Below are 15,080 nucleotides of genomic sequence, written 5' to 3'. Positions count from 1 at the left end.
ATGGCATAACATTTTTTAATTAATTAATTTATAATTTTTAAAAACAGATATTAATTTTGCAATAATTTTCATGCAACAATTTTGCATGCTTTAAGCCTAATGATGCAAGAATGCAAAGCTTAATTTTGGATAGTCTTGCTTACATTTTTTTGTAAACACTGCCACCTGTTGGTCAATCCAAAGTTTTGCATTTGCTATTTTCTGGGGGATTTTTTTTTTTTTTTCATGTTATTTGGATGAAACACATAATGAAAGAATGAGAAGTGAGAGTAAGAAAATAATTTGAAAAGGGCACCATGGTATTATCATGTAATCATGTACAAAAATGCACTGTAATATGATGGTAGAAAGTGAGAAAAAGAGTCCCAACCTGTTGCACATCCTTGTCAGTTTTGGTTTGCCCGGTTGCGCTCCCTGATTTCTCCACACTACTGCTGTAGTTGCCCTGCAGTACAACAGATGGCGCCGTGCTCTCCTGCCTCTCAGCACAGCGTTGGGTCTCCTCTAACTGTAACAGGTTGAGCTGTAAAGGCGAGCTGCAGCGCGACTGGAACAAAGGCGGTGATGGCGGGCCACTTCCTCCTATAGACTGCGGAGTGGGGCTTCTCAACAGCTCCTCCCTCAGCTCAGGCTCGGATGGTTTTGGGGGTTCCTTGGGGCTAGCGAACTGGAATGGCTGTGGCTGAAATGGAGCCTGTGAGGTAAAGAGATTCTGGGAGGTGAACTGGGTCTGTATGGTAAAGTTCGACTGCGGAGGGAATGGTGCCTGTGTGGTGAAACTAGGCTGAGGTTGAAAGGAAGGCTGCGCAGGGAAACCTCCCTCTTTGGTGAAGAAAGGCTGCTGTGGAGGGCTGCCCATCTGTGGGAACATGTAATTGGGCAGTACAAGCGCCACCATGGGCGTGACCAGAGGAGCCGAGTACGGCGTCTGGATGGGCTGCATTGGGATGCATGGATCCTGGCTGCACTGACTCTCCCTGAAGCCTGGCATCTGAGCCTCCACCCTGGGCTGCATGCCGCCGGCTCCTGGGTACATCTGCAGTGGGTACGCGGGCATCACAGCGGGATAGGCGATGGGGAAGGTGGATTGGGATGTGTCAGAGGGAGACCAGGAGGTCTGGTTGAGTCCCTGTAACTGAGGTCTGGGTGTCGACCTACGGCCCGAAGGAGTGCTGTCGGAGGACTCATTAGGCTTGATCCGCTTGGACTTGGTCTTCTTGTTGCGACCCCGGCGGGTACCGGTGGTCTCCGGTGCACCACGTCCACCATGCCTACATGAGCGAGCAGCAGGAACAGCTGGAGAGAAAGATGAGAAGCTGTTATTGACTTAAAATACATTTTGATTGAATTTTTTAGTTATTAAAAGTAGCTATGTAAAAAGTGTAGTTCGGAAGTACTACATGAAGTAAGGAACAAAACTCTGTATATAAATTAATTATTAAATGGAAAAATTAATTAATTAATTATTAATATTATGGTATTAAATGAAAAAACTGTTTCAGGTTTGCTGTGCTTGTTTGTAGGGCTGCACAATTTGGGTACAATGTAGTGATTATAAGTCAATATAACTATAAAATAATAATGTACTTACTATACCAATAAGAGAAAATTATACAAAATTACATGCAACTAATCAAACCCTAATCCTAACCCTATATTAACAACATGTTGTTAATATTACCAAGTACTTAAATGCAAAATTACACTGCAAAGTGTGCAGGAGACCTTAAAGTCTAACCATAATATATATATATATATATATATATATATATATATATATATATATATATATATACACAGTGCAATGCATAAGTGAATACACCCATGCTAAAGTTGACTAAAAAGAGGAATAAAAAATCATATTTTGGAAATTGAAATTAATGCCTTAATTTAAAAAATTAGGAAAAATCCAACCTTTAAGGACACCAATTTTCTTTGTGAATGAATAATGTATCGTAAATAAATAAATGTTCTTCCTTAAAATACATGGTGCATAAGTGAGTACACCCCTATGTTAAATTCCCATAGAGGCAGGCAGATTTTTAATTTTAAGTATTTTTTTTTAAAAATGTTTAGGATACTATGCATCCTGATAAAGTTCCCTTGGCCTTTGGAATTAAAATAGCCCCACATCATCACATAGCCTTCACCATACCTAGAGATTGGCATGGAGAACTTTCCATAAGATCATCTCTCGATGCAAATCAAACTAGCTATTAGGCTAACTGAAATAAAACCATGGCAAAAAATACTTAAAAATAAAAATCTGCCTGCCTCTATGGGAATTTAACATAGGGGTGTACTCACTTATGCACCATGTATTTTAAGGAAGAACATTTATTTATTTACGATACATTATTCATTCACAAAGAAAATTGGTGTCCTTAAAGGTTGGATTTTTCCTAATTTTTTTAATAAAGGCATTAAGTTCAATTTCCAAAATATGATTTTTTATTCCTCTTTTTAGTCAACTTTAGCATGGGTGTATTCACTTATGCATTGCACTGTATATATATATATATATATATATATATATATATATATATATATATATATATATATATATATTAGGGCTGTCAAAAGATTAATCGCGATTAATCGCATCCAAAATAAAAGTTTGTGTTTAAATAATATATGTGTGTGTACTGTGTATAATTAAATTTGTATATATAAATACACACACATGCTTGTATATATTTAAGAAAAATGTGTAATTTATATATAAAAAAATTATATTTATATATAATATAAATTATATATAAATATATACAGTATATGTATGCAAATAATTCTTAAATATATACATGCATGTGTGTGTATTTATATATACAAAATAATTATACAGAGTACACACACAAATATATTATGTAAACACAAACATTTATTTTGGATGCGATTAATCGCGATTAATCTTTTGACAGCCCTATATATATATATAAATATATATATATATATATAATTATTTTTATTATTATTATTATTTTTTATTATAATTACTAAATAAATATTTTAAACAAAATAAAAAATATTACAATTGTAATTGAAAAAAAGTATTGAAAATAAATTATATACAAAATTATTTACAGTACAACTGTAAAATTACAATATTGATATTCACAGCAGTCTTAATTTCTTCATTTTCAAATGTTAAACCACCAAGCATTTATTTTGGTTGGAAAAACACAGAAAGCCCTTAAAACATCTCGTTTGTTGACAACAGCTGGATTATAAGCACTTCTCATTCAAAGTGATCGACTGCACGTTGCATACCCAAACGCACATAAGCGACTCAAACTCAGAGCAGAACAGAGCTGCATTGAGACGCTAAAAAACACAGAATCACAAGCTGCTCGCATGTAAAAGAACACAGTGCTGTGCTTCACTCTGAAACACACAGTGCATATATTTATTTAAATCACAGTCTTTGCGATTTTACAATCACAATAAATTTGGTTTTATTTCGATTTGCCGTTTTAAATTCTCTATTCTGATGTTATACTCTATTTCAATGACACAAGCAGCAAATAGAAAATTTCTGTGAACACAAGAAGCTTCCACCTCAGGTTTAGACTTAAATCCTTCCTTACCCTCAGATGTAACTTGTCCTTTCTGTCTCTCCAGATAGAGGGAGCAGTCGGCTTTAAAAGCATGCACACCTCGCAGCTCTCGGAAGCGGCTGAGGAACGTCTGCTCTTCCTTCTGGGTGTGTGCCGCCAGAACCTGCTTGGTCAGGCCCAGTTTCTTGTAAGCCTCTCGCTCTGGATTGTGCGGCAAGAGTGCGGCCAGAGGGACAGCGAGACCCTGACCTTCAGTGCCTTCAGCGCTGGGGACGTCTTCAATGATCTCTACAAAGAACAAAAAAGACGTTTAACTCGACAATGAGTGCAGTGTTCTCTTACAGGTGACACGACCAGCACTTGTTTATGAGCTGCCTCACAGATTTCTCAAGTGCATCTCATGCATGTTGGGATGGGAACATGGGGAAATGCAAGTAGGATGCTCCAATCTATGGAGTCCTGCATGGCTGATTTGCACCTTTATTTTACTCATCAATTCAATCAAAAGTCTTTCCAATCAATTTTTTGTCCCCATGGTAAGATTTTACTAACTTTGCAAGTGAAGTTTGGAAGAGAATTCTTGCTTTGCAGAGATGTGTCTTGTTGAGGATACAACTAAAACAAAAAAGGTGTTTTACCAAGGAACAGAGAAAACACATACAGCTCTAATACAGATAAACGTATCCAAAACCTAGTGAGCTGCATAGGCAGCATATAGGCAATTTCCTACGCAGGCAGCAGACATCAAGGCAGCTCACTAGGTTTTGGAATAGAAACATTATTTATAAGAATAGACAGACAGGGAAGACAGACAGGCTAGACAGACAGAGACACACAGACAGACAGACAGACAGGAACAAATCAATTTACCTTTCTTGTCTCCCACGTGTACAATTGTGCTGCTGTAGCTGCACTGGCTGGTAATGGACACAACGCTTTCGGGTTTACTGGGCAGCGGGAGAGGGGTCAGAGATGGAGTCACTACACCAGAGCCTGGAGGCTTCTTAGATACATCTAATGACGAAAGGCCTGGTTGGTTCTTTAGATGGCCTGTCGCTGATTACAGCCAAAATGCAGAATAAACAAGTTAGCCGTCACTCAACAACCCTCACACAGAACTGTTGTAAATACAGGATTAACACCAAAGATGGCCTGATAATCCATTGTATATTTGTTATTCTTGTAAATGTTTTGTTAAAATGGTCTGATACAGTAACAAAATTGTGTTCATGAATTAATAACTGTCATGGCATAATATAGCAGTATTCAATTCAGATATTATTGCAAATTTAAAAATCAAATACACTTCTTAAGGACAATCTCCAAATAAAGAATAAATAAAATAATATTTAAAAATTAATTTTGAATTTTTTAAATAAATGATTGGGTTAACTATTTCTTTAAAATATCAGAGCTGGTCTGTTTTAAACATTTTATATGTTACTGTTGAAAATTATATCTAAATACAATATATGGGTTTTTATCTTCTTCTTTGGACCTTTCCATTACCTTCAGACTCTTGCATGGAGCTCTCGACTCCTCTCTGCTTGTCCTCGTCTGAGTTTGAGGATGTCGTGTTTGAGGAGGATTGGCACTTTCTCTTCACTATTATAGGCACGTTACAGCTCTCCAAATATCTGAAGACATAATCGATGGAAACAAGGTATACAAATGACTAAGCAGGATGAATGTAGAATAAAAGCATGTCTGATCTTCTCTGTGTTGTCTTTATAACACTGTTAATCATTAAGTCCCTAAAATAATGTTCGTTGTGATTTACGTGTACGACACAATCCTATTACTTTTGCTCTAATCTCTTCGAAACCCCTTACTGAAAATAAAGGTCTCCGATTACCCTACAGGAGGCAGGATGGGCAAATCGCCGATGAAAATCTCAGGTGTATATTTGTAGTAAATATTTGATTTCAACCTTTTTGAGGGAATTTTTTAAACTATATAAAACACAACATAGCCAAAATGCATTAAAACTGAGCATGGTGTGATTTTGTGTTACTTTTGTGTAATTTTTAGGCTATTATGCTGATGTGAAAAGGTGCTAATGAGATTCCACATCCAGCAAAACTTAATGTTCTCTGCCATCTCATGAAAACAAGTTCTCATTATTCTTCATAGCATGCTTAATTCAGTTGCTCATACTCTCTTTGCACCACAGGATCAATACGTCTATTGAATTTGTCGACACCATGCCCCATCAGTTCTCACAGTGCCGTGACTTTGTGTCTTTGTACCTGATTACGCTGTCCAGGCAACTAATCTGCTGATAGGAGTAGACGGTCTGGTCTTTGAAGGCCAGCTCCTCTTGCACAGTGGCACGCTGCTCCTCAGGAAACTCTTTCCCGATGGCGTGACACGCCGAGTCTTTGGGCCGAACCACTGGACTTTTCTGTTGAAACTCTGCAGGAAATAAAGTAGGGTTTTCAGAAAGGGTTCCACAATTAGTCTAATTAAAATCAGAATTGCTTTATGGCCTAGTGTGATTATTAATTATTGAAATTTAATTAAACAAATTTTATATTATATTTATATTATATTAAAGAGAATAGATATTAAATATATGCTTGCATTAAAAGTTTGGGGTCAGTAAGATTTTTTTTATGTTTTTTGATAGAATCTCGTATGCTCACCAAGACTGCATTTATTTGATCAAAACACAGTTAAAACAATATTATTGTGAAATATTATTACAATTTAAAATATCTTTTTTCTATTTTAATATATTTTAAAATGTAATTTATTCCTGTGATGCAAAGCTGAATTTTCAGCATCATTACTTCAGTCTTCTGTGTCACATGTAAAATAATTCCTGAAAACAGTTGTGCCGCTTAATATTTTTGTGGACACATGATACATGTCCTTTCAGGATTCTTTAATTAATAGAAAAATTCAAAAGAACAGCATTTAAATAAAATAAAAATGCATGCTTGCTGAATAAAAGTATTTATTTCTTCAAAAAAAATTGAATTTTGAATGATACAGTATTTTAAACGATATAAGTAAATAATATATAAAATAAATTATAATATATTAATTACATTATATCATACATCATATTGTATTATATTCAAGTTAAAATCATTAACATGTTGCATGTGACAACAGATGTTGGATGTTTTTCACTCAGAGAAAATTTTCTTTTTAGAGGAAAAGGTGTGAAGGGTTTTAACATGCATGATGTTTCAATGTGATTTGACGAATTTTTGTTCCACAGTTCAAATCACAATTGCAATACTTGTTGATATAATCTCACTATAATACTTTGGTACCATATCATGGAAGCCATAGTTTCACATTTCTGTTGCACACAAAAAGACACACAGACTTTGATGACAGACGAGGGTGCACAGATGGTGGTGGATATTGGTACATACTTGTAGGGCTCTTCTTCAACTGCTGCTCTTGGTTTTTCTGCATGTGAACTCCTTTGCAGATCTCCTGAAAGCTCCTCTGAGAAAACAAATGCATACAAACATAAATAAATCCACCAGAGCCCCTTTTGGTTCTAATTGCATGAATAAAAAAAGCTATGGTTAAATGCAGGTGACCGTGAAGCATTTGACTTGTAAAAATGGCTCCTCTGATAATTTAAAAACAAAAACAGTTGGGAACCAGTTATCTAGAATTCATCATGTGACTCACCGGTTTGGCTCTCCTGCCATCCTCTTCCTCTTGCCGCTGACGTGTTCCGTTGCCGTTACTGTCACTAGACGACGCCACACTCATCAGGTGATCGTTACTGCCCAGACTCCCAAAGCCACTAGAGCCGTTGTTGTGCACCGGCTACAAAACACAAAAACAAGATTTAACAGGTAATTTTAATTTCTCTCATTCTAAAGACTGGAATACACAACTCTAGGAGGTTTTAAAACACTAGGCATCCTAAACTTGTCGACTTTGGACAAAAACTGGACATCATACACTAAACGACTGAGGATCACGCACTACAAGACTTTCAAGGCGTTCCGAACACAACAAACTCACGCAGAAACAGGCATATGTGATAAAACTCTTTGTTTCCCAGGCTGTTACTGTCTATTCCACTGCCTTTTTATGTGAGAAGATGTCAAAACCCTCTTATTTCAATTGAATCCATTAATCTGCCTCTTTCAATGGTGAATGAGTTTCCGCACCTGCACCAGGAGTCGGTGAATTTGCTCAGTGATTTCCTGGATGTCTGAGTCTATGGATTTGCCCTCAGCAGTGGTCGGAGCTGCAAACACATCTTCATTCACTGGACCCCTGGTAGTATGGAAGAAAATCACAGTTACACTACCGTTCAAAAGTTTGGGGTCGGTAAGATTTTTTTGAAAAAAGTCTCTTATGCTCACCAAGGCTGCATTAATTTGAGTAATGTAAAAACAGTAATATTGTGAAATATTGTTAAGATAATTAAGATAAGATAATGTTTTCTATTTGAATATATATATTAAAATGTCATTTATTCCTGTGATCTAATTTTCAGCATCATTACTCAAGATTTGCTGCTCAAGAAACATTTATTATTATTATCAATGTTAAAAACAGTTCTGCTGCTTAATTTTTTAGCATACTTTGATGAATAGAAAAAAGAACAGCATTTATTTGAAACTTAAATGTTTTGTAACATTATAAATGTCTTTACTGTTACTTTTAATCAATTTAATGCATCCTTGCTAGATTAAAGTATTCATTTCTTTCCCCCAAAAAATCGTACAAACCACAAACTTTGAACAGTAGTATATATCTGCAATTATAATTGGATTTGTACAGAAAAGTGATACAATATTCTGTTACCTTGAATTTCAGCATTACATTTTTAAACAAATATTAAGCTTATCTTGGGACATTTAGACACATTCACCCTGTGCACTCACATGCGAACTTTGTGTCTGCCGATGATGAAGGACATTTTGCGGCTCCAGGGATTGACAAAGCTAGACCAGCTAGTGTCTATGGTGATGTACTCTCCATTCCGAGCACAGAAGCGGATCGCGTGATCAAACGGCTGGCCAGCATACTGCAAGACTGATGAGACAAAAAAGATGATTTTATTCGCAAATGAGATATTTAAAGATACACCATGTAACTTTTTTTGTTAAAAATCAAAAAAAAATTATATAACAAGTACATCATAATATCCATCGTCCATTGGATTTTGTTTTGTTTTGTTTTGTCTTATCCTGAATCACTACGGAACATCCATAATAAGTGTTTATATTCTGACTATTCAAGCTAGTGGAGTAGCTTGCATGAATCGTCATATCCTACATAAACAGAGAGAAGTAGCTCCGGCTACAACGTTCTCCCAAAAGACTCATGCAGTTGTTTATTAACCACAAGAGTGCCGAAAGTTACAAAGTGTACCTTTAAAACCCATTTTACTAATAAACAAATGGATCTGCCTCAATTTGTTCCAAAAAATTGGATTAAGATGCGATAGGAGAAAGTACCTTCCAATAAACATATTAACACATTCAATGAACAAAATGGGTACATTTTTTGGTTGCATGACTTTATAAGCTGTCTCTGCCTTTTCTTGTAAAAAACAAAAACAAAAAAAAACGCCAAAAATAGCACTCACTCTTCTTATGGATGCCTAGCATGGCTGGTCGATCACTGGGATGCAGGTGCAGAAGGACAGGTGTGCCAATCAAATCCTGTGGAAGATATCCTAGTAATGGAACAGCCCTACAGGAAAAAAACATCACATAATCAATTCTGATTAGTCTGAACAACAACTGTTTTTTGCCTTTAATATTCATGATTATGAGAAATGGAAAAAAGCAGGTGTGCTGGCACAGCTGTTGCATGAAACACCCTGTGCTTAAAATTTCCAGCTAATCTTCATCTAGTTCGTCAACAGTGAAGCATTAACACCCGTACCTCTCATCCACATCCTGAAACACACAGCTGGGTGTGTGTGTTGTGGTGAAGATTCGTTTGTCTGTGGGGATCCTGGGAGCTGAGGAATGAACAGTTTCTGACAATTTATTACATGAAAAAGTACATTTCCACATATACACATGCTGAGGAAGCTACTTTAAAACTGTGACTTGCCAATTTAAAAGCTAATCAGAATTTTAAGTAGTTAAGTCAACCTTTAGTTAAATATACAACAAGTTAACAAACCATAGCTGTCTACACTGAATCTATTGTTGTATATATTTGAGTATATACTACAATTCAAAACTTTGGGGTCAGTAATATTTTCCTTGTTTTGTTTTTGAAAGAAATTAATAATTTTATTCAACAAGAATGCAACTGATAAAAAGTGGCAGTAAAGTTATTTATAATGTTACAAAAGATTTCCATTTGAAAAATCCATTCAATTTTTTTCCCTTTCTATTTAATCAAAGAATCCTGAAAAATATCAATCATGGTTTCCACAAAAATATATCAAGCAGCATTTTTTAACATTGATAATAGTAATAAATGTTTCTTGAGCAGCAAATCAGCATATTAGAAAGAAGGAAATGCTGAAAATTCAGTTTTGCCATCACAGTTTTGAGTTGACTGTATTTTCAAATTAAATTAATATTTTTATATTAAAACATATTTATTTGGAACCAATCACAACACAAATAATAATCAATAAATTAATTCTTTTTTAACCATTATTCAAATGAATCAATTTGCTAAAATTATTGGTAGATTGTAAGGCTGCATGTGCAGTATAATATGATATTAATAAAAATGCACCACTTCTTACATGAAAAAAATATGTTGTACAAGAAAAACTTGTAAAAGAACTGACCTTCGTAGCCGGAGTGCACTCTCTCGGCCAGCAGGAGGCAGCAGAACTGATCTTCAGAGTGCTCTGTGTCCTGAACCTTCATCAGATACGGAGTCATTCTGAAGGGATAGTACTGAAGATCTCCTTCACACTCTTTACCACCACTGGAGAAGAAAACAACAGAGCGTTTCATACACATTCAACAAAAACCTGCTAATAAACTTTGGATTAGTCAAAACCTTTTTCTTTTCCTATCCATTCCAAAACAAAAAAATTTTTTTTTTTTAAACTTTTGAAAAGGAACTCATATTTTATGTCTACAAAACTAATTTCAAGCAATAAAGCATAAACTTTTAAGTCAAACATTCTTTTAAGGGTGTGTTCACACTTGTAGTTTGGTTCTCTTGGTTCTTTCAGACTTAGCATTTAAAACAATCGAACTAAGTGTGAAACAAGTGTGAACATACCCTAAGAAGCTCAAATTCGTAAACTGTGTCCAAATTGTGACTGGTTTTACTGTATTTTTTATTTATTTGCAGATTGTTTAAGATCTGGCCTGCACGTAAAAGTTGCCAGTTTCTCGGGTAGGGGTGAAGAAAGGATTGTAAAGTTACAGAAATCCTGGTAACACTTTACTATAAGGTCCCACTCGTTAACGTTAGTAAATGCATTAAATAATAATAATTAACAATGCACAATACATTTGATACAGTTTTTATTAACCTTTGTTAGCGTTAGTTAATAAGAATACAACTGTTCATTGTTAGTTCATGTTAGCTCAGGTACATTAAATTAAATAATATAAACAGAAACAACTTTTGATTTTAATAATCTATAAGTAAATGCTAAATTAAATCTGTTCTACCACCCAAGTGCTCAATCCAAGTTTTCATTAGTAACTGACTGCACTACTTTGCTTAAGAGTTGTGTCTACTGAATGCATGTTTTCCATTGTAATATCAAACGCATTAGTAATCAAATCTTCCTATTTACAAGGACAAAAGTTCACCAGAATTAATAATTAATAAGGTAAATCTATGAATAAAATCATGCCGAGCAGATGGTGTACAGGATGCAGTCAGTATAAATTTACTTTCTAACCCTCACAAACTCACCTAATACGACAGAAGAAGGATTTCTCCTGCATGCAGTCTGCCGGTGACGACTCTTTAGGAAGGGAAAAACAAGAGTGGGATGAGTTCAGGTTTAATTCAACAGCATGTGAATTAATGAATAAGAAACAGGATGTCTTTTGAGTCGTCTGAGCCTGTTTTGCCTATTGCTAGTTTAATTTGAATGTTTCTTAAGGTAATTTTGAGAATTTCCTTGGCAAATCAGAGGACTGTACTGTATTCGCAGTGTGGAAAATGGGACAGATTAAAGGGATATTTTTCTTATTTGTTTCACCCAAACCTGTATGAGTTTCTTTCTTCTGTTGAACACAAAAGAAGATATTTTGTAGAATGTTGGTAACCAGACGGTAGCCAGTGACCATAGTATTTATATTTCTTACTATGAAAGTCAATGGCTACCGTCAACTAAATATCTTATTTTGTGTTCAATTAAAGAAAGAAACTCATACAGGTTAGGGTGAGTAAATGATGACAGTGTGAACTATCCCTTTTAGGCCTTTGGTGTGAAACAAGTCTATATGACACCTGAGTTCAGATCGATTGGTTGGTGTGATGGTGTTTTTAAAGATGCTTAACTTATCTGTAGACATTGCTACTGATCGTGTGCATTTGTGTCATACCTGCGCCAGTGCACATGCTCCAGGATGGCAGTCTGTACGGTGTGGTGAAGCTATAAAACACGCTAACGTCCTGCGGTGTAAGAAACTCCACAAACTTAGCGTTCTTGAACACATCCCGCTTGCAGTTCAAGATGGAGGCGGCCTGGTCCGAAATGTAGACGATCTTCCCGGTGATGAGGGAGACCGCCACTGCAAAGATATCCTGCGCAACAAAGATCCCACAATACATTTTCTTTTTACAAAAGAGAACAACTGAAATATCCAATCATGCAAATGTTTCTGTAAAATAATTCAATATTGACTGGAACACCTTAAATAAATGAATGGATAAATAAATAAATGAATAAAATGGATAAATACATGCACGCACGCATACATTAAACAAACAAACAAAAAAACGTACTGTGTTTTTGAGGGTGTATTCAGATGTGATGCTGTCTATCTCCTCGATGGTATATGATGAGACATCAAGCCCTGATGGCTGACTGTCATTAATCATAAGCAGCTGATAGTATTCTTCATTTGCTGAAATAGAAATGCAGAAAAAAAAAAGATAAATTCATGGTGCAAATCCAATTCACAAATCTGGTGTAATGTATTACAGATTAAATATGTGACGTACCCCTAATAGTTAATAAAAAACAATGCAATGCATGTAAATTTGACTCTCAAAAATAAAAATTACTGTATGAAAGCTAAGTTTTGATTGGTTGCCTGTATTCTATGCACTAAATAACACATAACAAACAGCCTATATTAGATATATTATCATACTACACTAATAATAAGCCAACAAAGATATAAATATACATAGTCCTTTACAATAATTGATTATTATTAATTGAGATGAGAAAGGGGCAGATACATTATTAAATGTATCAGCATATTAATCACATGACGTGATGTTCACCAAGTAGTTCTACCCTGATTTGCTGAAATACTGCTTGCACTGCTTCCATGTTGCAATGCATTTGTTTGGTCTTAAAGTTGTTGTTTTATGTGCCTAGCTACATTTTCATTGTAGTAAAGCAAAATAAAACTCAGAAAATAGATTGATAATTTAACAGAATGTCACTGTGGCGAAGCAAGTGCTTCTGCATTATGGATGACTTGTGTAAAGATAATTTAAAGGCCTTGCTCACCCTCCACCTGTCTGACGCAGCGCAGGGCATATTTCAGAGTGTTGAGCGTTGTCGACTTGCTGCCCTTGTTCCGCTTCTCTTGCGGCAAATGAAGCTTCAGCTCCTTCAGAGTTTTGATCAACTCTTTCTGCGTCTTTGCCTTGGCAGACTCTTCGCTGCTGCAGGTGCGCAAAACACACACATGTCAGCAATAGAACCCATTTTAAAAAGCATTAAAATCAAATGTTAACAACATGCGTACAAATGATTCATAAAGTACGTAACTCCTCATTCCACCAAACCACTGTCTACACATGATTCTGCACTACTGTTAAACATAACTGGAATTGATATATATATATATTTGTGTTTGTGTATATATATATATATATATATATATATATACACACACACACACAGTTTATGTCTATATATGCAAATAATAAAAGATAAATAGGTCGTTATAATCTGAAAATAAAATAAACTGAAATATTATATTATATATTAGAAAATAATAATAGTATAATATAATATATTAAATCTAATATAATTAATATAATTACATAAAATATATAAAATATAATATAATGAATATATATTTGTATATTGTATATAAAAAATACAAATAAAATTAAAATAAAATTAATAATATTCCTGGTAGAAGGCTAGTCTGGTGTGTTCGTGTCTAACCTGCAGCCGCTGGTAGACGGGTTGTCTTGTTCTGAACTGGCACTCAGGAGGCTGAAGGCGTTTGAGCTGCTGGGTGGTGAGGGACTGTGAGAGTTAGAGCTGTAAAAAGAGTACACATACAATAAGCCATCATAAAACAAGTCATAAACTACAGACAGACACTTTATGACTAGTAATCAGGCAGATGCTATTTTAACAGGCATGTCTACCTTTGATTGCTTTACTATTGTGATTAAGTGAGATATAAAGTGAATTGCCCATCCCTCAAACCAATGAGGAATCGCACACAGAACATCCCTGAATTAATTGCAAACTGTTCAACATCTTATCCAGCACTTGGAAACCCTGCAAGCCATTGCAATAAACATGACGGCATTGCTGAGAAACGATTCATTCAGTATACCAGCTGAAGCTAGTCAGAACCGGCTGTTGCAAGAGAATAAAGTGACAAGAAAAATAATGCTTCAGTAGCTTCAGGTCAAAACTTCCTTCACACACACAACATTTTCAATCACTGTGGACAATGGAACAAGAAATGGGTGCTCCTCTTCCACATGGAGGTCACTTGGACGTTTCCGTCCATCAATCTTCATCTGTTTGCCCTTTAAAAACACTATGACTTGTGCCATTCCCAGCCATGCTCCATTAGCACGGCTAAGAATGGCTTGTATTGCAGGCTTCTAGTAACTGAGATAGACTTAGATGGATTAAACCGCTCAGTTTAGCGCACTGATACTATTGCGAGTCCAACAACCAGTTGCATAAATACACCAGGAGTAATTACAAATAGCCCACTAAGTAGCTTAGAATAGAAACAGGCTTCACATGTTGCAGCTATTAGCAGTAGGTGAGCTAATTATATAAAGCACATCTGTGTTAATCTAGCAGGGCAAAGTGTTTCGATGCTATTGATACAGTCAGTAATTTCAGGAGACTAATGAGATCGGAGAATTTGGCAGATTATTATACAACTGCACATGCAGGAAAGTTTCTTCCTTTACAAGGAATACATTTTTAGACCTTGAAGAGGATAATTTTGTGTAAAATGACCTAAATGGTTAAACCCAATGCAAACTAGCATGTCTATGAAGTTAAGATATTTTTGGAAAAAGAAGTCTACAAATCATTCATTCCTTAAATATTAATTTAATCAATATCCAGTAGCCAGTAAGACTGTTGTGCTTTCCATTCCATTATAGGCATTTTACCATGTTTAAATCCATCCATCT

General features: G+C 35.4%; 1 protein-coding gene across 3 annotated transcripts in view; it reads right to left on the bottom strand.

The window, feature by feature from the left end:
• Positions 1-15,080, bottom strand: part of per2 (period circadian clock 2) — a 33,278-nt gene that overhangs the window by 5,824 nt on the left and 12,374 nt on the right. For 2 of the 3 annotated variants that reach the window (XM_081375299.1, XM_081375300.1), the window contains 18 exons: positions 13,852-13,950; positions 13,183-13,340; positions 12,444-12,565; positions 12,041-12,242; positions 11,403-11,454; positions 10,309-10,451; positions 9,438-9,516; positions 9,136-9,242; positions 8,429-8,579; positions 7,706-7,814; positions 7,215-7,355; positions 6,947-7,022; positions 5,807-5,972; positions 5,067-5,194; positions 4,428-4,613; positions 4,110-4,172; positions 3,588-3,845; positions 371-1,296 (listed from right to left, as the gene is read on the bottom strand). In XM_081375299.1, coding sequence (XP_081231425.1) covers positions 371-1,296; positions 3,588-3,845; positions 4,110-4,172; positions 4,428-4,613; positions 5,067-5,194; positions 5,807-5,972; positions 6,947-7,022; positions 7,215-7,355; positions 7,706-7,814; positions 8,429-8,579; positions 9,136-9,242; positions 9,438-9,516; positions 10,309-10,451; positions 11,403-11,454; positions 12,041-12,242; positions 12,444-12,565; positions 13,183-13,340; positions 13,852-13,950 — 3,166 coding nt within the window. The remainder of the gene's footprint in view (positions 1-370; positions 1,297-3,587; positions 3,846-4,109; positions 4,173-4,427; positions 4,614-5,066; positions 5,195-5,806; positions 5,973-6,946; positions 7,023-7,214; positions 7,356-7,705; positions 7,815-8,428; positions 8,580-9,135; positions 9,243-9,437; positions 9,517-10,308; positions 10,452-11,402; positions 11,455-12,040; positions 12,243-12,443; positions 12,566-13,182; positions 13,341-13,851; positions 13,951-15,080) is intronic. The other variant, XM_081375301.1, reaches the window with a different exon arrangement.

This window comes from Scardinius erythrophthalmus, assembly GCF_964197995.2.
Source record: "Scardinius erythrophthalmus genome assembly, chromosome: 9".
Classification (NCBI taxonomy): domain Eukaryota; kingdom Metazoa; phylum Chordata; class Actinopteri; order Cypriniformes; family Leuciscidae; genus Scardinius; species Scardinius erythrophthalmus.
This window is presented reverse-complemented; position numbering and strand designations above follow the sequence as displayed.